The sequence below is a fragment of the Ascaphus truei genome, unplaced genomic scaffold, assembly GCF_040206685.1.
Source record: "Ascaphus truei isolate aAscTru1 unplaced genomic scaffold, aAscTru1.hap1 HAP1_SCAFFOLD_736, whole genome shotgun sequence".
Lineage (NCBI taxonomy): Eukaryota > Metazoa > Chordata > Amphibia > Anura > Ascaphidae > Ascaphus > Ascaphus truei.
This window is the reverse complement of record NW_027457071.1, coordinates 133,951-156,658: the sequence shown is the minus strand read 5'-3', so window position 1 is coordinate 156,658 and position 22,708 is coordinate 133,951. Positions and strand designations below refer to the sequence as shown.

Sequence of the window (22,708 nt, the reverse complement as noted above, 5' to 3'; positions counted from 1 at the left end):
AAGTCACCCACCCACTCACTCAGTCAAGTCACCCACCCACTCACTCAAGTCACCCACCCAGTCACCCACCCAGTCACCCACCCAGTCACCCACCCACCCAGTCACCCACCCACCCAGTCAGTCAACCCACCCACCCAGTCAGTCAGTCAGTCAGTCACCCACCCACCCAGTCAAGGTCACCCACCCACCCACACACCCACCCACACACCCACCCAGTCGCCCACCCACCCACACACCCACCCAGTCGCCCACCCACCCAATCACCCACCCAGTCACCCACCCAGTCACCCACACACCCACCCACCCATACACCCACACACCCACCCACCCACACACACACCCACCCAGTCACTTTCCCCCAGTCACCCACCCACTCAGTCACCCAGTCAACCCAGTCACCCACCCAGTCAACTCAGTCAACTCAGTCACCCACCCTCTCAGTCACCCACCCAGTCAGTCTCCCACTCACCCACCCAGTCAGTCTCCCACTCACCCACCCAGTCAGTCTCCCACTCACCCACCCAGTCAGTCTCCCACCCAGTCAGTCTCCCACTCAGTCTCCCACTCACCCACCCATTCAGTTTCCCACTCACCCACCCATTCAGTTTCCCACTGACCCACCCATTCAGTTTCCCACTCACCCACCCAGTCAGTCTCCCACTCACCCACCCAGTCAGTCTCCCACTCACCCACCCAGTCAGTCTCCCACTCACCCACCCAGTCAGTCACCCACTCACCCACCCAGTCAGTCTCCCACTCACCCACCCAGTCAGTCACCCACTCACCCACCCATTCAGTCTCCCACCCAGTCAGTCTCCCACCCAGTCAGTCTCCCACTCAGTCTCCCACTCACCCACCCATTCAGTTTCCCACTCACCCACCCATTCAGTTTCCCACTCACCCACCCATTCAGTTTCCCACTCACCCACCCATTCAGTTTCCCACTCACCCACCCATTCAGTTTCCCACTCACCCACCCATTCAGTTTCCCACTCATCCACGCATTCAGTTTCCCACTCATCCACCCATTCAGTTTCCCACTCACCCACCCATTCAGTCTCCCACTCACCCACCCATTCAGTCTCCCACTCACCCACCCATTCAGTCTCCCACTCACCCACCCATTCAGTCTCCCACTCACCCACCCATTCAGTCTCACACTCACCCACCCATTCAGTATCACACTCACCCACCCATTCAGTCTCACACTCACCCACCCATTCAGTCTCACACAAAACCACCCACCCACCCAGTCACTGACCCCACCCACCCACTCACCGACCCCACCTACCCACTCACTGACCCACCCAGTCACCGACCCTGAAAAAGTCACCCAGTCACTGACCCACACACCGACCCAAAGTCACCCACCCACCCAAAGTCACCCACCCACCAACCCAGAGTCACCCACCCACCCACCGACCCAAAGTCACCCACCCACCCACCGACCCAAAGTCACCCACCCACCGACCCAAAGTCATCCACCCCCCGATCCAACTCACCCACCCACCGACCCAACTCACCCACCCAACCACCGACCCAAAGTCACCCACCACCCAAAGTCACCCACCCACCGACCCAAAGTCAAACCGACCCAAAGTCAAACCGACCCAAAGTCACCCACCCACCCACCGACCCAAAGTCACACACCCACCGACCCAAAGTCACACACCCACCGACCCAAAGTCACCCACCCACCGACCCAAAGTCACACACCCACCGACCCAAAGTCACACACCCACCGACCCAAAGTCACACACCCACCGACCCAAAGTCAAACCGACCCAAAGTCACCCACTCAGTCACCAACCCACCCACCCACTCAGTCGAGTGTCACCCACCCACACAGTCACCCACACACTCAGTCAACTCAGTCACCCACCTAGCTGTCAAGGGGGGGGGGAAGCCTAACCCTGTCGTACGCCCCCCTCCCAAAATTACATCCATTACAGTACTGTTACATACAATGCTGCACTGTTATTACAGTACTGTTACACTGTTGCACACAATGCTGTGCTGTTATTACAGTACTGTTACACACAATGCTGCACTGTTATTACAGTACTGTTACACTGTTACACACAATGCTGTGCTGTTATTACAGTACTGTTACACACAATGCTGCACTGTTATTACAGTACTGTTACACTGTTGCACACAATGCTGTGCTGTTATTACAGTACTGTTACACTGTACATACAATGCTGCGCTGTTATTACAGTACTGTTACACAGAATGCTGCACTGTTATTACAGTACTGTTACATACAATGCTGCACTGTTATTACAGTACTGTTACACTGTTGCACACAATGCTGTGCTGTTATTACAGTACTGTTACACACAATGCTGCACTGTTATTACAGTACTGTTACACTGTTGCACACAATGCTGTGCTGTTATTACAGTACTGTTACCCTGTACATACAATGCTGTGCTGTTATTACAGTACTGTTACACACAATACTGTGCTGTTATTACAGTACTGTTACACAAAATGCTGTGCTGTTATTACAGTACTGTTACACACAATGCTGTGCTGTTATTACAGTACTGTTACACACAATGCTGCGCTGTTATTACAGTACTGTTACACACAATGCTGCACTGTTATTACAGTACTGTTACACACAATGCTGCACTGTTATTACAGTACTGTTACACACACAATGCTGCACTGTTATTACAGTACTGTTACACTGTTACACACAATGCTGTGCTGTTATTACAGTACTGTTACACACACATTGCTGCACTGTTATTACAGTACTGTTACACTGTTACACACAATGCTGCACTGTTATTACAGTACTGTTACACACACAATGCTGCACTGTTATTACAGTACTGTTACACTGTTACACACAATGCTGCACTGTTATTACAGTACTGTAACACTGTTACACACAATGCTGCACTGTTATTACAGTACTGTTACACACAATGCTGCGCTGTTATTACAGTACTGTTACACACAATGCTGCACTGTTATTACAGTACTGTTACACACAATGCTGCGCTGTTATTACAGTACTGTTACACACAATGCTGCGCTGTTATTACAGTACTGTTACACACACAATGCTGCACTGTTATTACAGTACTGTTACACTGTTACACACACAATGCTGCGCTGTTATTACAGTACTGTTACACACAATTCTACACCGTTATTACAGTACTGTTACACACAATGCTGTGCTGTTATTACAGTACTGTTACACACACAATGTTGCACTGTTATTACAGTACTGTTACACTGTTACACACAATGCTGCACTGTTATTACAGTACTGTTACACTGTTACACACACAATGCTGCACTGTTATTACAGTACTGTTACACACAATGCTGCACTGTTATTACAGTACTGTTACACTGTTACACACAATGCTGCACTGTTATTACAGTACTGTTACACACAATGCTGTGCTGTTATTACAGTACTGTTACACTGTTACACACAATGCTGCGCTGTTATTACAGTACTGTTACACACAATGCTGTGCTGTTATTACAGTACTGTTACACTGTTACACACAATGCTGCGCTGTTATTACAGTACTGTTACACACAATGCTGCACTGTCATTACAGTACTGTTACACACAATGCTGCACTGTTATTACAGTACTGTTACACACAATGCTACACCGTTATTACAGTACTGTTACACACAATGCTGCGCTGTTATTACAGTACTGTTACACTGTTACACACAATGCTGCGCTGTTATTATAGTACTGTTACACTGTTACACACAATGCTGTGCTGTTATTACAGTACTGTTACACACAATGCTGCGCTGTTATTACAGTACTGTTACACACACAATGCTGCACTGTTATTACAGTACTGTTACACTGTTACACACACAATGCTGCGCTGTTATTACAGTACTGTTACACACAATTCTACACCGTTATTACAGTACTGTTACACACAATGCTGTGCTGTTATTACAGTACTGTTACACACACAATGTTGCACTGTTATTACAGTACTGTTACACTGTTACACACAATGCTGCACTGTTATTACAGTACTGTTACACTGTTACACACACAATGCTGCACTGTTATTACAGTACTGTTACACACAATGCTGCACTGTTATTACAGTACTGTTACACTGTTACACACAATGCTGCACTGTTATTACAGTACTGTTACACACAATGCTGTGCTGTTATTACAGTACTGTTACACTGTTACACACAATGCTGCGCTGTTATTACAGTACTGTTACACACAATGCTGCACTGTCATTACAGTACTGTTACACACAATGCTGCACTGTTATTACAGTACTGTTACACACAATGCTACACCGTTATTACAGTACTGTTACACACAATGCTGCGCTGTTATTACAGTACTGTTACACTGTTACACACAATGCTGCGCTGTTATTACAGTACTGTTACACTGTTACACACAATGCTGTGCTGTTATTACAGTACTGTTACACACAATGCTGCGCTGTTATTACAGTACTGTTACACTGTCACACACAATGCTGCACTGTTATTACAGTACTGTTATACTGTTTCACACAATGCTGTGCTGTTATTACAGTACTGTTACACACAATGCTACACCGTTATTAAAGTACTGTTACACACACAATGCTACGCTGTTATTACAGTACTGTTACACACAATGCTGCACTGTTATTACAGTACTGTTACACACAATGCTGCGCTGTTATTACAGTACTGTTACATACACAATGCTGCACTGTTATTACAGTACTGTTACACACAATGCTGCGCTGTTATTACAGTACTGTTACACTGTTACACACAATGCTGCACTGTTATTACAGTACTGTTACACACTATGCTGCGCTGTTATTACAGTACTGTTACACTGTTACACACAATGCTGTGCTGTTATTACAGTACTGTTACACACACAATGCTGCACTGTTATTACAGTACTGTTACACTGTTACACACAATGCTGCACTGTTATTACAGTACTGTTACACTGTTACACACAATGCTGTGCTGTTATTACAGTACTGTTACACACAATGCTGCGCTGTTATTACATTACTGTTACACACAATGCTGCGCTGTTATTACAGTACTGTTACACTGTTACACACAATGCTGCACTGTTATTACAGTACTGTTACACGCATAATGCTGCACTGTTATTACAGTACTGTTACACACACAATGCTGCGCTGTTATTACAGTAAGTACTGTTACACTGTTACACACAATGCTGCACTGTTATTACAGTACTGTTACACACATAATGCTGCACTGTTATTACAGTACTGTTACACACACAATGCTGCACTGTTATTACAGTACTGTTACACTGTTACACACACTGCTGCACTGTTATTACAGTTCTGTTACACACACAATGCTGCACTGTTATTACAGTACTGTTACACTGTTACTCACTGCTATTACATTGTTACTCTGCCCTCTCTCTGTCAGTGTGCCGGTACCTGGGGAAGGAGTATAGTGACGGATCCCGCTGGGTCCCCCCCTCGGACCCCTGTTTGCAGTGCACGTGTATGGTATGTAGGTTGGTCATCTATATATCGTCAGGACCTGATCCCCGGAACGGATCAGAACCAGGGACAGCGCCATTTGTGAGATACAGGGGCCTATGCAGTAAGCGGCGATTAGAACAAAAGTCGCCGCTTTGTTTATTTTTTCGCCAGAAAAAAAAATCCGCTGACCGCTGGCGATAAGCCCCGTCTCGCCGCTCATCGCCAGCTTTTCCAACTCGCTGTATTGTAGTCGCCCCGCTCAGCTTCTCGCAGCTGACCACTACTCTAGAATGGAGAATTTCTCTCCAAATCGCCTCGGCAAAAAAAGTTGGCAAGAAGGTAGGGATGAGCGGTGAGAGGGGACTTAGAAAAAATCAGGCATTTTTCCTTCATCGGATTAATGCCGGGGGTCTCCGGAGCTGATACCCATTAATACCAGCACCGGCAGGAATCAGATGCCTGAAAATGCATTTACAGGCAACTTAATTACCTTGGTGAAGATAGAGCACAGCTGCAGACGCCCTGCAATGTGAGGCAGGGAAAACAAAGCCAGGCCACTCCGCAATAGTAACAAAAAGTGTATTAAGCAAGCAAACACATACAGGGAACAAAAATAGAACTTGATAAAGTACTATTGTACGAAACGCGTAGGTGCGTTCCATCTGTTCTATTTTTGTTCCCTGTATGTGTTTGCTTGCTTAATACACTTTTTGTTACTATTGCGGAGTGGCCTGGCTTTGTTTTCCCTGCCTCACATTGCAGGGCGTCTGCAGCTGTGCTCTATCTTCACCAACTATCCTTCTGGACTTCTTATCTGATGGACTGCACGCTACTGATCCTGAGAGTGCCCCCCCCGGATGTGCAGGTAAAGTGCCAATGTGCCTTATCTAAACCCTGCTATTCAATGGACATAGTTCCTTTAATTATATACTGCTAGGGTGTTTATTGTGTACATCACAGTGGCTGTCCCAACTGACTCCACTTGTCACTTCCCCTACAGCTATTACGCATTATTGCCTTATTGAGGGGCACTCCGTCGTCGCCAGACCACCAAGCTTATGGTCTCAATCACAATAATGTTACAGAAGTTACCGGTCTGATTCTGAGCACCACATATACCACATTTCCTTGAACTTAATTACCTTTGCAGCTAACCGCTAAGGCAATGACCCATTCACCCCCACCCCAAACACCCGTGCCATGCTTATTTTGGGTAGCGGGGGTGGGTGAAGGTGGTATTTGGCCCTTGGTGGGTGTTTAGGCCTTGCGGGGTGCTTGCGGGTGGACTTAACCCCTTCATAACCTTAGCGGTTAATACCCTAAGGTAATGAAAGGGGTTAACCTCTCCCACTACCCACCCGGTAGGCCTAAACACCCATCTTTGGGGCTACTACCCCCTTCACCCACCACTGCTACCCACAATATAAAAAAAATACACACAACAGCCCCACTACCCACCTCCTAGGCCCCCAATAAACCATTACAATATTTAATAAACAACCATACACAACCCAGCCCCTGCACCCCCTCCCCCCCCCCCCCCCCCCCATAAAAACATTATTTATTTTTTTACACACAGGATTAATACCCCAGTCCAGCGAGGGTCCCCGGTGGTCCTGACGGGTGTCCGCAGGCCCCATAGTGCACCCGGGGGGTACCCACAGGTGTCTGGGGGCCTCCGGGTGGTCCCACGCTAGGCTCCGTGGGCCTCCAGGTGGTACCTGCGTGTGTCCGTGAGCCCCAATGGGATCCCTGGGTCATCCCCACGGGTGTCTGGGGGCCCTCGGTTGGTTCCCACGGGGATTTGGGGGCCCTCGGATGGTCCCTGCGGGTCCCCCACAGCTGTGGGTCTCCCAGTTCTTTCCCACAGGTGTCCCCCAAGGGTCCTCAGGTGGTACCCGTGGGCGTTCAAGGGTCCTCGGGTGGTCCCGTGGGTTCCCGCAGGCCTGAGGTACCAATCCTGTATGTAAAAAATAAAACATGGCCTACATTTAAATCAATACCTCCCCCCTCCCCCACCAAAACACATACAGTACAGTAATGGGCAAAATAACTATTATCCAGATATGGATAATAGATTATTTGCCCATTATTAATCACAACATTAACCAGCATAAATAAAGTAAATAAAACAGTTCTACTTACCCCTGGCATTATGAAGGGGGTCCTCGTCAGCATACTGCAGGTCCCTGTCCTCCGTTGTCAGCAAGAATACATAATAAATACATGCTAATGACCCTTAATTACCTTAACTGCTATAGTAATTAAGGGGTTAACCCACCCTGCCCCTCTACCCACCCGGGAGGCCTAACCACCCACCCCGGACCAACTATACCACCCTTCACCCATTCATTGGTACTTCACACCCATATAAAATGTGCATGATTGACCAATATACAGCCCAACCCCCTTATAATGCTGGGCTTGGGGTCCAAAAAATCACATCGCTTTATAAGCGGATCGCGTTAAAAATAATGTACAACTGTATGCATTGTACAATAAAGTATTTAAGATGCAAATAATCGTGTTGTAAAGTATTCATAAATACGAAAATTGGGAGCCACGCTTGCATCGCGTTCCAAGCGGATTCGTGTTGTAACGGGGTTGTGCTCTACTAAGAAATGCGGAAGGATTAAAAAAAATCAGGCCCAAATAAAACACATTACTTAGCCAAACATAAATCATAACATAGCCACATTAAAACATTAAACAGCAAAATAACACACCCCACAGCAAAATAAAACACACCCCATAGCAAAATAAAACACACCCCATAGCCCATAGCAAACTAAAATACCCCCGATAGCAAAATAAAATACACCCCATAGCAAAATAAAACACCCCATAGCAAAATAAAACACACCCCATAGCAAAATAAAACATACCCATAGCAAAATAAAACACACCCCATAGCAAAATAAAACACACCCCATAAGCAAAATAAAATACACCCCATAGCAAAATAAAACACACCCCATAGCAAAATAAAATACACCCCATAGCAAAATAAAATACACCCCATAGCAAAATAAAATACACCCCATAGCAAAATAAGACACCCTATAGCAAAATAAAACACACCCCATAGCAAAATAAGACACCCCATAGCAAAATAAAACACACCCATAGCAAAATAAAACACACCCCATAGCAAAATAAAACACACCCCATAGCAAAATAAAACACACCCCATAGCAAAATAAAAACACACCCCATAGCAAAATAAAACACACCCCATAGCAAAATAAAACACACCCCATAGCAAAATAAAACACACCCCATAGCAAAATAAAACACACCCCATAGCAAAATAAAATACACCCCATAGCAAAATAAAATACACCCCATAGCAAAATAAAATACACCCCATAGCAAAAAAAACACACCCATAGCAAAATAAAATACACCCCACAGCAAAATAAAACACACCCCATAGCAAAATAAAACACACCCCATAGCCCATAGCAAACTAAAATACCCCCGATAGCAAAATAAAATACACCCCATAGCAAAATAACACACCCCATAGCAAAATAAAACACACCCCATAGCAAAATAAAACATACCCCATAGCAAAATAAAACACACCCCATAGCAAAATAAAACACACCCCATAGCAAAATAAAATACACCCCATAGCAAAATAAAACACACCCCATAGCAAAATAAAATACACCCCATAGCAAAATAAAATACACCCCATAGCAAAATAAATACACCCATAGCAAATAAGACACCCATAGCAAAATAAAACTTACACCCCATAGCAAAATAAGACACCCCATAGCAAAATAAAACACACCCCATAGCAAAATAAAACACACCCCATAGCAAATAAAACACACCCCATAGCAAAATAAAACACACCCCTATAGCAAAATAAAACACACCCCATAGCAAAATAAAACACACCCCATAGCAAAATAAAATACACCCCATAGCAAAATAAAATACACCCCATAGCAAAATAAAATACACCCCATAGCAAAATAAAACACAACCCCATAGCAAAATAAAACACACCCCATAGCAAAATAAAATACACCCCATAGCAAAATCAAATACACCGCCATAGCAAAATAAAATACACCCCATAGCAAAATAAAACACATCACATAGCAAAATAAAACACACCCCATAGCAAAATAAAACACACCCCATAGCAAAATAAAACACACCTCATACAAAATAAAACACATCACATAGCCAATTAAATAGATAACAAATGCCAATAAACAGAATTGAATGGCACAGTGGGCACATTATGCCCATATAATCTGTGCATCATTTAACACTATGCCAGTCAATTGTCAAACTAAAATAAACAATCACAAACAAAATCCAATGCCATCCAAACAATCAGAGATTAAAATAAATAAAGAAGTAAACAGAAATAAATTTCCACCAATCTATTAATCCAATCCAATGTAAATACCACAATTCTCAATTAAAACACCAAAACCAAACCATTATGAAATAAATGAAAGCTCAAAGTAACACCATCACACAAAATCTAACTACCAAAAAGAAGCCACTATTAAAAAGCAAGCACCCCCCACTCCAGCCCCCCAAAATAAACTATTGAAAACACCACTAAAAATTACATCTTACTAAATCTTAATATATAAAATTGAAATTTGTGGGGTTGTTGCTAGATGTGGTGAATCTGATCGGTCCGTGGGTCTGTCACTCAGCCTCTGGCCAATCAGATTGGTCCGTATCCCTGCCCCGCCCCGCACGCCTCTCATTGGCCTGCGTGGCTCTATGACGTCACCCAACTGCCACTCTCTTCTCCTCCTCACTCGCAGCTCACCTTCCCCCCTCGGCCTCACCCAACTGCCACACACGCACAACCACCCGGCCACTGTCCTCTTTACCCAGCGGCCCGGACCGCCGGCTCCCCCCCCAGCTCACCTCCCTTCCGGCTCCCCCCATCACCCGCAGCTCACCTCCCCGCCGGCTCCCCCCTCCCCCCACCCGCAGCTCACCTCCCCTGATTGTGTCTCTCTGGCTGGCTGATTGCGTGTCTCTGATTGGCTGCTTCCCCCCTGGAACCGCACACACTGACAGCCGCCGCCAGACTACACCCCCCAGCTTCCCCTGCGACGGGGTGACGCGCCAGTCCCGTGACCCTTCCCTATGGTCCCCTTCCCCACGGCGCTCCTTTGCTTGTCCACGTGGGGAGGGAGATGGGCGCGGGGGGGTGGTGTGTGTGTGTGTGACACTGTGTGTGTGACACTGTGTGTGATACTGTGTGTGTGTGTGTGTGTGAGACACTGTGTGTGTGTGTGACACTGTGTGTGTGTGTGTGATACAGTGTGTGTGTGTGTGTGCATGTGACACTGTGTGTGTGACACTGTGTGTGTGACACTGTGTGTGTGACACTGTGTGTGTGTGATACTGTGTGTGTGTGTGTGTGTGTGTGACACGGTGTGTGTGTTTCACACTGTGTGTGTGTGACACTGTGCTGCGAGAGAGAGAGAGAGAGAGAGAGAGACGGAGTCCGAGAGAGAGAGAGAGAGAGACGGAGTCAGAGAGACGGAGTCAGAGAGAGAGAGAGACGGAGCCAGAGAGAGAGACGGAGTCAGTGAGAGAGAGAGAGAGAGACGGAGTCAGAGAGAGAGACGGAGTCACAGAGAGAGAGAGAGACGGAGTCAGAGAGAGAGAGAGACGGAGTCAGAGAGAGAGAGAGACGGAGTCAGAGAGAGAGAGAGACGGAGTCAGAGAGAGAGAGAGACGGAGTCAGAGAGAGAGAGAGAGACGGAGTCAGAGAGAGAGACGGAGTCAGAGAGAGAGACGGAGTCAGAGAGAGAGACGGAGTCAGAGAGAGAGACGGAGTCAGAGAAAGAGAGACGGAGTCAGAGAAAGAGAGACGGAGTCAGAGAGAGAGAGAGACGGAGTCAGAGAGAGAGAGAGAGACGGAGTCAGAGAGAGAGAGAGACGGAGTCAGAGAGAGAGAGAGACGGAGTCAGAGAAAGAGAGAGAGACGGAGTCAGAGAAAGAGAGAGAGACGGAGTCAGAGAAAGAGAGAGAGACGGAGAGAGACGGAGTCAGAGAAAGAGAGAGAGACGGAGTCAGAGAAAGAGAGACGGAGAGAGACGGAGTCAGAGAAAGAGAGAGAGAGAGATGGAGAAATGTGTATGGGGCAGTCCGGGGGTCTCAGCTCTCAGAGGCCCCCTGTAATGTGTATGGGACAGTCCGGGGGTCTCAGCTTTCAGTGGCCCCCTGTAATGTGTATAGGGACAGTCCGGGGGTCTCAGCTCTCAGTGGCTCCCTGTAATGTGTATGGGGCAGTTTGGGGGTCTCAGCTCTCAGTGGCTCCCTGTAATGTGTATGGGGCAGTTTGGGGGTCTCAGCTCTCAGTTGCTCCCTGTAATGTGTATGGGGCAGTCCGGGGGTCTCGGCTTTCAGTGGCCCCCTGTAATGTGTATGGGGCAGTCCGGGGGTCTCGGCTTTCAGTGGCCCCCTGTAATGTGTATGGGGCAGTCCGGGGGTCTCGGCTTTCAGTGGCCCCCTGTAATCTGTATGGGGCAGTCCGGGGGTCTCGGCTTTCAGTGGCCCCCTGTAATGTGTATGGGACAGTCCGGGGGTGTCGGCTTTCAGTGGCCCCCAGTGATGTGTATGGGACAGTCCGGGGGTCTCGGCTTTCAGTGGCCCCCTCTAATGTGTATGGGGCAGTTTGGGGGTCTCGGCTTTCAGTGGCCCCCTGTAATGTATATGGGGACAGTCCGGGGGTCTCAGCTCTCAGTGGCTCCCTGTAATGTGTATGGGGCAGTCCCGGGGGTCTCGGCTTTCAGGGGCCCCCGGGCCCACCCGATCTGACCTCTTGTCTCCCCTCACAGGCTGGGAATGTGCAGTGTGAGCCTCCCCAGTGCCCACCCTTACCCTGCACCCAGCAAGTGACAGACCCCGGAGCCTGCTGCCCCCGCTGCAGAGGTGAGTACTGTCCCGGGGTGTGGGGGGGGGAGTAGGATGTAGGTGCTCGTAGCACATTATAGGGGTGCAGGGGTGAGTTCTGTCCCTGGCCCGGGATGTGTGTGGGGGGGGGGAGTAGGATGTAGGTGCTCGTAGCACATTATAGGGGTGCAGGGGTGCAGGGGTGAGTTCTGTCCCTGGCCCGGGATGTGTGTGGGGGGGGGGGGGGGTAGGATGTAGGTGCTCGTAGCACATTATAGGGGTGCAGGGGTGAGTTCTGTCCCTGGCCCGGGATGTGTGTGGGGGGGGGAGTAGGATGTAGGTGCTCGTAGCACATTATAGGGGTGCAGGGGTGCAGGGGTGAGTTCTGTCCCTGGCCCGGGATGTGTGTGGGGGGGGGAGTAGGATGTAGGTGCTCGTAGCACATTATAGGGGTGCAGGGGTGAGTTCTGTCCCTGGCCCGGGATGTGTGTGGGGGGGGGGGGGTAGGATGTAGGTGCTCGTAGCACATTATAGGGGTGCAGGGGTGAGTTCTGTCCCTGGCCCGGGATGTGTGTGGGGGGGGGGGGGGTAGGATGTAGGTGCTCGTAGCACATTATAGGGGTGCAGGGGTGAGTTCTGTCCCTGGCCCGGGATGTGTGGGGGGGTGGGGGGGGTAGGATGTAGGTGCTCGTAGCACATTATAGGGGTGCAGGGGTGCAGGGGTGAGTTCTGTCCCTGGCCCGGGATGTGTGTGGGGGGGGGGGGGGTAGGATGTAGGTGCTCGTAGCACATTATAGGGGTGCAGGGGTGAGTTCTGTCCCTGGCCCGGGATGTGTGTGGGGGGGGGGGGGGTAGGATGTAGGTGCTCGTAGCACATTATAGGGGTGCAGGGGTGAGTTCTGTCCCTGGCCCGGGATGTGTGTGGGGGGGGGGGGGGGTAGGATGTAGGTGCTCGTAGCACATTATAGGGGTGCAGGGGTGAGTTCTGTCCCTGGCCCGGGATGTGTGTGTGTGGGGGGGGGGGGGGGTAGGATGTAGGTGCTCGTAGCACATTATAGGGGTGCAGGGGTGAGTTCTGTCCCTGGCCCGGGATGTGTGTGTGTGGGGGGGGGGGGTAGGATGTAGGTGCTCGTAGCACATTATAGGGGTGCAGGGGTGAGTTCTGTCCCTGGCCCGGGATGTGCGTGGGGGGGGGGTAGGATGTAGGTGCTCGTAGCACATTATAGGGGTGCAGGGGTGAGTTCTGTCCCTGGCCCGGGATGTGTGTGGGGGGGGGGGGGGGGGGTAGGATGTAGGTGCTCGTAGCACATTATAGGGGTGCAGGGCTGAGTTCTGTCCCTGGCCCGGGATGTGTGTGGGGGGGGGGGGGTAGGATGTAGGTGCTCGTAGCACATTATAGGGGTGCAGGGGTGAGTTCTGTCCCTGGCCCGGGATGTGTGTGGGGGGGGGGGGGGGTAGGATGTAGGTGCTCGTAGCACATTATAGGGGTGCAGGGGTGAGTTCTGTCCCTGGCCCGGGATGTGTGTGTGGGGGGGGGGGGGTAGGATGTAGGTGCTCGTAGCACATTATAGGGGTGCAGGGGTGAGTTCTGTCCCTGGCCCGGGATGTGTGTGTGGGGGGGGGGGGGGGTAGGATGTAGGTGCTCGTAGCACATTATAGGGGTGCAGGGGTGAGTTCTGTCCCTGGCCCGGGATGTGTGTGGGGGGGGGGGGTAGGATGTAGGTGCTCGTAGCACATTATAGGGGTGCAGGGGTGAGTTCTGTCCCTGGCCCGGGATGTGTGGGGGGGGGGGGTAGGATGTAGGTGCTCGTAGCACATTATAGGGGTGCAGGGCTGAGTTCTGTCCCTGGCCCGGGATGTGTGTGGGGGGGGGGTAGGATGTAGGTGCTCGTAGCACATTATAGGGGTGCAGGGGTGAGTTCTGTCCCTGGCCCGGGATGTGTGTGGGGGGGGGGGTAGGATGTAGGTGCTCGTAGCACATTATAGGGGTGCAGGGGTGAGTTCTGTCCCTGGCCCGGGATGTGTGTGTGTGTGGGGGGGGGGGGTAGGATGTAGGTGCTCGTAGCACATTATAGGGGTGCAGGGGTGAGTTCTGTCCCTGGCCCGGGATGTGTGTGTGGGGGGGGGGGTAGGATGTAGGTGCTCGTAGCACATTATAGGGGTGCAGGGGTGAGTTCTGTCCCTGGCCCGGGATGTGTGTGGGGGGGGGGGAGTAGGATGTAGGTGCTCGTAGCACATTATAGGGGTGCAGGGGTGAGTTCTGTCCCTGGCCCGGGGTGTGTGGGGGGGGGGGGTAGGATGTAGGTGCTCGTAGCACATTATAGGGGTGCAGGGGTGAGTTCTGTCCCTGGCCCGGGATGTGTGGAGGGGGGGGTAGGATGTAGGTGCTCGTAGCACATTATAGGGGTGCAGGGGTGAGTTCTGTCCCTGGCCCGGGATGTGTGGGGGGGGGAGTAGGATGTAGGTGCTCGTAGCACATTATAGGGGTGCAGGGGTGAGTTCTGTCCCTGGCCCGGGATGTGTGTGTGTGTGGGGGGGGGGGTAGGATGTAGGTGCTCGTAGCACATTATAGGGGTGCAGGGGTGAGTTCTGTCCCTGGCCCGGGATGTGTGTGTGGGGGGGGGGGGTAGGATGTAGGTGCTCGTAGCACATTATAGGGGTGCAGGGGTGAGTTCTGTCCCTGGCCCGGGATGTGTGTGGGGGGGGGGGGGGTAGGATGTAGGTGCTCGTAGCACATTATAGGGGTGCAGGGCTGAGTTCTGTCCCTGGCCCGGGATGTGTGTGGGGGGGGGGGGGGGGTAGGATGTAGGTGCTCGTAGCACATTATAGGGGTGCAGGGGTGAGTTCTGTCCCTGGCCCGGGATGTGTGTGGGGGGGGGGGGGGGTAGGATGTAGGTGCTCGTAGCACATTATAGGGGTGCAGGGGTGAGTTCTGTCCCTGGCCCGGGATGTGTGTGGGGGGGGGGGGGGGTAGGATGTAGGTGCTCGTAGCACATTATAGGGGTGCAGGGGTGAGTTCTGTCCCTGGCCCGGGATGTGTGTGGGGGGGGGGGGGGGGTAGGATGTAGGTGCTCGTAGCACATTATAGGGGTGCAGGGGTGAGTTCTGTCCCTGGCCCGGGATGTGTGTGGGGGTGGGGGGGGGGGGTAGGATGTAGGTGCTCGTAGCACATTATAGGGGTGCAGGGGTGAGTTCTGTCCCTGGCCCGGGATGTGCGTGGGGGGGGGGTAGGATGTAGGTGCTCGTAGCACATTATAGGGGTGCAGGGGTGAGTTCTGTCCCTGGCCCGGGATGTGTGTGGGGGGGGGGGGGTAGGATGTAGGTGCTCGTAGCACATTATAGGGGTGCAGGGGTGAGTTCTGTCCCTGGCCCGGGATGTGTGTGTGTGTGTGGGGGGGGTAGGATGTAGGTGCTCGTAGCACATTATAGGGGTGCAGGGGTGAGTTCTGTCCCTGGCCCGGGATGTGTGGGGGGGGGGGGGTAGGATGTAGGTGCTCGTAGCACATTATAGGGGTGCAGGGGTGAGTTCTGTCCCTGGCCCGGGATGTGTGTGGGGGGGGGGGGGGTAGGATGTAGGTGCTCGTAGCACATTATAGGGGTGCAGGGGTGAGTTCTGTCCCTGGCCCGGGATGTGTGTGGGGGGGGGGGGGTAGGATGTAGGTGCTCGTAGCACATTATAGGGGTGCAGGGGTGAGTTCTGTCCCTGGCCCGGGGTGTGTGGGGGGGGGGGGTAGGATGTAGGTGCTCGTAGCACATTATAGGGGTGCAGGGGTGAGTTCTGTCCCTGGCCCGGGATGTGTGTGGGGGGGGGGGGGGGTAGGATGTAGGTGCTCGTAGCACATTATAGGGGTGCAGGGCTGAGTTCTGTCCCTGGCCCGGGATGTGTGTGTGGGGGTGGGGGGGGGGGGGGTAGGATGTAGGTGCTCGTAGCACATTATAGGGGTGCAGGGGTGAGTTCTGTCCCTGGCCCGGGATGTGTGTGTGGGGGGGGGGGGGGGTAGGATGTAGGTGCTCGTAGCACATTATAGGGGTGCAGGGGTGAGTTCTGTCCCTGGCCCGGGATGTGTGGGGGGGGGGGGGGGTAGGATGTAGGTGCTCGTAGCACATTATAGGGGTGCAGGGGTGAGTTCTGTCCCTGGCCCGGGATGTGTGTGTGTGTGGGGGGGGGGGGTAGGATGTAGGTGCTCGTAGCACATTATAGGGGTGCAGGGGTGAGTTCTGTCCCTGGCCCGGGATGTGTGGGGGGGGGGGGGGTAGGATGTAGGTGCTCGTAGCACATTATAGGGGTGCAGGGGTGAGTTCTGTCCCTGGCCCGGGATGTGTGTGGGGGGGGGGGGGGGTAGGATGTAGGTGCTCGTAGCACATTATAGGGGTGCAGGGGTGAGTTCTGTCCCTGGCCCGGGATGTGTGTGTGTGGGGGGGGGGGGGGGGGTAGGATGTAGGTGCTCGTAGCACATTATAGGGGTGCAGGGGTGAGTTCTGTCCCTGGCCCGGGATGTGTGTGGGGGGGGGGGGGTAGGATGTAGGTGCTCGTAGCACATTATAGGGGTGCAGGGGTGAGTTCTGTCCCTGGCCCGGGATGTGTGTGGGGGGGGGGGGGGGGGTAGGATGTAGGTGCTCGTAGCACATTATAGGGGTGCAGGGGTGAGTTCTGTCCCTGGCCCGGGATGTGTGTGTGGGGGGGGGGGGGGGGGTAGTTAGAACTAACTCTCCTCCTGCCTTCCTTGACTCTTTTTCCACTGTCACAGAGGAGGATGTGTCACTGCTGATCGCCTCTTCTCCCTCTACCACTTGTCCTCTTGACCCCATTCCCTCCCATCTCCTAAAACCTCTAGCTCCTACTATAATCCCTATGCTTACACACATTTTTAACTCCTCCCTCTGCTCTGGAACCTTTCCATCCTCCTTCAAACATGCAACAGTCATACCATTACTCAAAAACAGCAAGCTTGACCCTACCTGTCTTTCTAACTATCGACCTGTCTCCCTCCTGCCTTTTGCCTCTAAACTCCTTGAACGTCTTGTATTCTCTCGCTTGCTCCATTTTCTCACCACCTATTCTCTCCTAGACCCTCTACAATCTGGCTTCCGCACTGCTCACTCCACTGAAACAGCCCTCACTATAATATCTAATGACCTCCATGCTTCCAAAGACAGAGGTCATTACACTCTGCTCATATTACTCGACCTCTGCAGCATTTGACACAGTGGACCACCCTCTTCTCCTTCACATTCTCCATACTCTTGGTATTCGTAACAAAGCTCTATCCTGGATCTCCTCTTACCTCTCCCATCGTACTGCCCCGAAGAGCTTACAATCTAATTGGTAGGTAGGAAGAACGTACAGAGACAGTAGGAGGGCGTTCTGGTGAGTGCGTCTGCAGGGGGCCAAGCATTATGTATGAGGTGTATTGTATTAGCCACTGAGCTACTCATATACTTCGATCCAATTCTGGTTATTACGATACAATCCCGGGGCAGTTCTGGTTATATGACGATACAATCCCCGGGGCAGTTCTGGTTATATGACGATACCATCCCGGGGCAGTTCTGATTATATGACGATACGATCCCCAGGGTAGTTCTGGTTATATGACGATACGATCCCCGGGGCAGTTCTGATATATATAACGATACGATCCCCGGGGCAGTTCCGGTTATATGACGATACAATCCCCGGGGCAGTTCTGGTTATATGACGATACAATCCCCGGGGCAGTTCTGGTTATATGACGATACAATCCCCGGGGCAGTTCTGGTTATATGACGATACAATCCCCGGGGCAGTTCTGATTATATGACGATACGATCCCGGGGCAGTTCTGGTTATATGACGATACGATCCCCGGGGCAGTTACGGTTATATGACGATACGATCCCCGGGGCAGTTCTGGTTATATGACGATACAATCCCCGGGGCAGTTCTGATTATATGACGATACGATCCCGGGGCAGTTCTGGTTATATGACGATACGATCCCCGGGGCAGTTACGGTTATATGACGATACGATCCCCGGGGCAGTTACGGTTATATGACGATACGATCCCCGGGGCAGTTACGGTTATATGACGATACGATCCCCGGGGCAGTTCTGGTTATATGACGATACGATCCCCGGGGGCAGTTCCGGTTATATGACGATACAATCCCCGGGGCAGTTCCGGTTATATGACGATACGATCCCCGGGGCAGTTCTGGTTATATGACGATACGATCCCCGGGGCAGTTCTGGTTATATGACGATACGATCCCCGGGGCAGTTCTGGTTATATGACGATACAATCCCCGGGGCAGTTCTGGTTATATGACGATACAATCCCCGGGGGCAGTTCCGGGTTATATGACGATACAATCCCCGGGGGCAGTTCCAGGTTATATGACGATACGATCCCCGGGGCAGTTCTGGTTATATGACGATAAGATCCCCGGGGGCAGTTCTGGTTATATGACGATACGATCCCCGGGGCAGTTCTGGTTATATGACGATAAGATCCCGGGGCAGTTCTGGTTATATGACGATACAATCCCCGGGGCAGTTCCAGGTTATATGACGATACGATCCCCGGGGCAGTTCTGGTTATATGACGATACGATCCCGGGGCAGTTCTGGTTATATGACGATACAATCCCCGGGGCAGTTCTGGTTATATGACGATACAATCCCCGGGGCAGTTCTGGTTATATGACGATACGATCCCCGGGGCAGTTCCAGGTTATATGACGATACAATCCCCGGGGCAGTTCTGGTTATATAACGATACGATCCCCGGGGGCAGTTCCAGGTTATATGACGATACGATCCCCGGGGGCAGTTCCAGGTTATATGACGATACGATCCCCGGGGCAGTTCCAGGTTATATGACGATACAATCCCCGGGGCAGTTCTGGTTATATAACGATACAATCCCCGGGGCAGTTCTGGTTATATGACGATACGATCCCCGGGGCAGTTCTGGTTATATGACGATACGATCCCTGGGGCAGTTCCGGTTATATGACTATACAATCCCCGGGGCAGTTCTGGTTATATGACGATACCATCCCGGGGCAGTTCCGGTTATATGACGATACCATCCCGGGGCAGTTCTGGTTATATGACGATACGATCCCCGGGGCAGTTCCGGGTTATATGACGATACGATCCCCGGGGCAGTTCTGGTTATATGACGATACAATCCCCGGGGCAGTTCCGGTTATATGACGATAAGATCCCCGGGGCAGTTCTGGTTATATGACGATACCATCCCCGGGGGCAGTTCTGGTTATATGACGATACCATCCCCGGGGGCAGTTCTGGTTATATGACGATACAATCCCCGGGGCAGTTCTGGTTATATGACTATACAATCCCCGGGGCAGTTCTGGTTATATGACGATACAATCCCCGGGGCAGTTCTGGTTATATGACGATACAATCCCCGGGGGCAGTTCCAGGTTATATGACGATACGATCCCCGGGGGCAGTTCCAGGTTATATGACAATACAATCCCGGGGCAGTTCCGGTTATATGACGATACGATCCCCGGGGCAGTTCTGATATATATAACGATACAATCCCCGGGGCAGTTCCGGTTATATGACGATACAATCCCCGGGGCAGTTCTGGTTATATGACGATACAATCCCCGGGGCAGTTCTGGTTATATGACGATACGATCCCCGGGGCAGTTCTGGTTATATGACGATAAGATCCCGGGGCAGTTCTGGTTATATGACGATACGATCCCCGGGGCAGTTCTGGTTATATGACGATACAATCCCCGGGGCAGTTCTGGTTATATGACGATACGATCCCCGGGGCAGTTCTGGTTATATGACGATACAATCCCCGGGGCAGTTCTGGTTATATGACGATACAATCCCTGGGGCAGTTCTGGTTATATGACGATACGATCCCCGGGGCAGTTCTGGTTATATGACGATACAATCCCCGGGGCAGTTCCGGGTTATATGACGATACGATCCCCGGGGCAGTTCTGGTTATATGACGATACAATCCCCGGGGCAGTTCCGGTTATATGACGATACAATCCCCGGGGCAGTTCTGGTTATATGACGATACAATCCCTGGGGCAGTTCTGGTTATATGACGATACGATCCCCGGGGCAGTTCCGGTTATATGACTATACAATCCCCGGGGCAGTTCTGGTTATATGACGATACCATCCCGGGGCAGTTCTGGTTATATGACGATACGATCCCCGGGGCAGTTCTGGTTATATGACGATACAATCCCCGGGGCAGTTCTGGTTATATGACGATACAATCCCTGGGGCAGTTCTGGTTATATGACGATACGATCCCCGGGGCAGTTCTGGTTATATGACGATACGATCCCCGGGGGCAGTTCCGGTTATATGACGATACAATCCCTGGGGCAGTTCTGGTTATATGACGATACAATCCCCGGGGCAGTTCTGGTTATATGACGATACAATCCCCGGGGCAGTTCTGGTTATATGACGATACAATCCCCGGGGCAGTTCTGGTTATATGACGATACGATCCCCGGGGCAGTTCCGGTTATATGACGATACAATCCCCGGGGCAGTTCTGGTTATATGACGATACGATCCCGGGGCAGTTCTGGTTATATGACGATACAATCCCCGGGGCAGTTCTGGTTATATGACGATACGATCCCGGGGCAGTTCCGGTTATATGACGATACAATCCCCGGGGCAGTTCAGGTTATATGACGATACGATCCCCGGGGCAGTTCAGGTTATATGACGATACAATCCCCGGGGCAGTTCTGGTTATATGACGATACAATCCCGGGGCAGTTCCGGTTATATGACGATACGATCCCCGGGGCAGTTCTGGTTATATGACGATACAATCCCCGGGGCAGTTCTGGTTATATGACGATACGATCCCCGGGGGCAGTTCTGGTTATATGACGATACGATCCCCGGGGCAGTTCTGGTTATATGACGATACGATCCCCGGGGCAGTTCTGGTTATATGACGATACGATCCCCGGGGCAGTTCCGGTTATATGACGATACGATCCCCGGGGCAGTTCCGGTTATATGACGATACGATCCCCGGGGCAGTTCTGGTTATATGACGATACGATCCCCGGGGCAGTTCCGGTTATATGACGATACGATCCCCGGGGCAGTTCCGGTTATATGACGATACCATCCCCGGGGCAGTTCTGGTTATATGACGATACAATCCCCGGGGCAGTTCCGGTTATATGACGATACGATCCCCGGGGCAGTTCTGGTTATATGACGATACAATCCCGGGGCAGTTCTGGTTATATGACGATACGATCCCCGGGGCAGTTCTGGTTATATGACGATACCATCCCCGGGGCAGTTCTGGTTATATGACGATAAGATCCCGGGGCAGTTCTGGTTATATGACGATAAGATCCCGGGGCAGTTCCGGTTATATGACGATACCATCCCGGGGCAGTTCTGGTTATATGACGATACGATCCCGGGGCAGTTCTGGTTATATGACGATACGATCCCCGGGGGCAGTTCTGGTTATATGACGATACGATCCCCGGGGCAGTTCTGGTTATATGACGATACGATCCCTGGGGCAGTTCTGGTTATATGACGATACGATCCCTGGGGCAGTTCTGGTTATATGACGATAAGATCCCGGGGCAGTTCTGGTTATATGACGATACGATCCCCGGGGCAGTTCTGGTTATATGACGATACGATCCCCGGGGCAGTTCTGGTTATATGACGATACAATCCCCGGGGCAGTTCCGGTTATATGACGATACGATCCCCGGGGCAGTTCTGGTTATATGACGATACGATCCCTGGGGCAGTTCTGGTTATATGACGATAAGATCCCGGGGCAGTTCTGGTTATATGACGATACGATCCCCGGGGCAGTTCTGGTTATATGACGATACAATCCCGGGGCAGTTCCGGTTATATGACGATACAATCCCCGGGGCAGTTCTGGTTATATGACGATACAATCCCCGGGGCAGTTCCGGTTATATGACGATAAGATCCCCGGGGCAGTTCTGGTTATATGACGATACAATCCCCGGGGCAGTTCTGGTTATATGACGATACAATCCCTGGGGCAGTTCTGGTTATATGACGATACGATCCCCGGGGGCAGTTCTGGTTATATGACGATACGATCCCCGGGGGCAGTTCTGGTTATATGACGATACGATCCCCGGGGCAGTTCTGGTTATATGACGATACGATCCCCGGGGCAGTTCTGGTTATATGACGATAAGATCCCCGGGGCAGTTCTGGTTATATGACGATACGATCCCCGGGGCAGTTCTGGTTATATG

General features: G+C 51.5%; 1 protein-coding gene across 1 annotated transcript in view; it reads left to right on the top strand.

Moving 5' to 3' along the window:
* Nucleotides 1–22,708, top strand: part of LOC142486096 (kielin/chordin-like protein) — a gene marked incomplete at both ends in the record, with an annotated part of 171,133 nt that overhangs the window by 16,425 nt on the left and 132,000 nt on the right. Inside the window, 2 exons of the mRNA XM_075584755.1 lie at nt 5,458–5,540; nt 12,359–12,452. Coding sequence (XP_075440870.1) covers nt 5,458–5,540; nt 12,359–12,452 — 177 coding nt within the window. The remainder of the gene's footprint in view (nt 1–5,457; nt 5,541–12,358; nt 12,453–22,708) is intronic.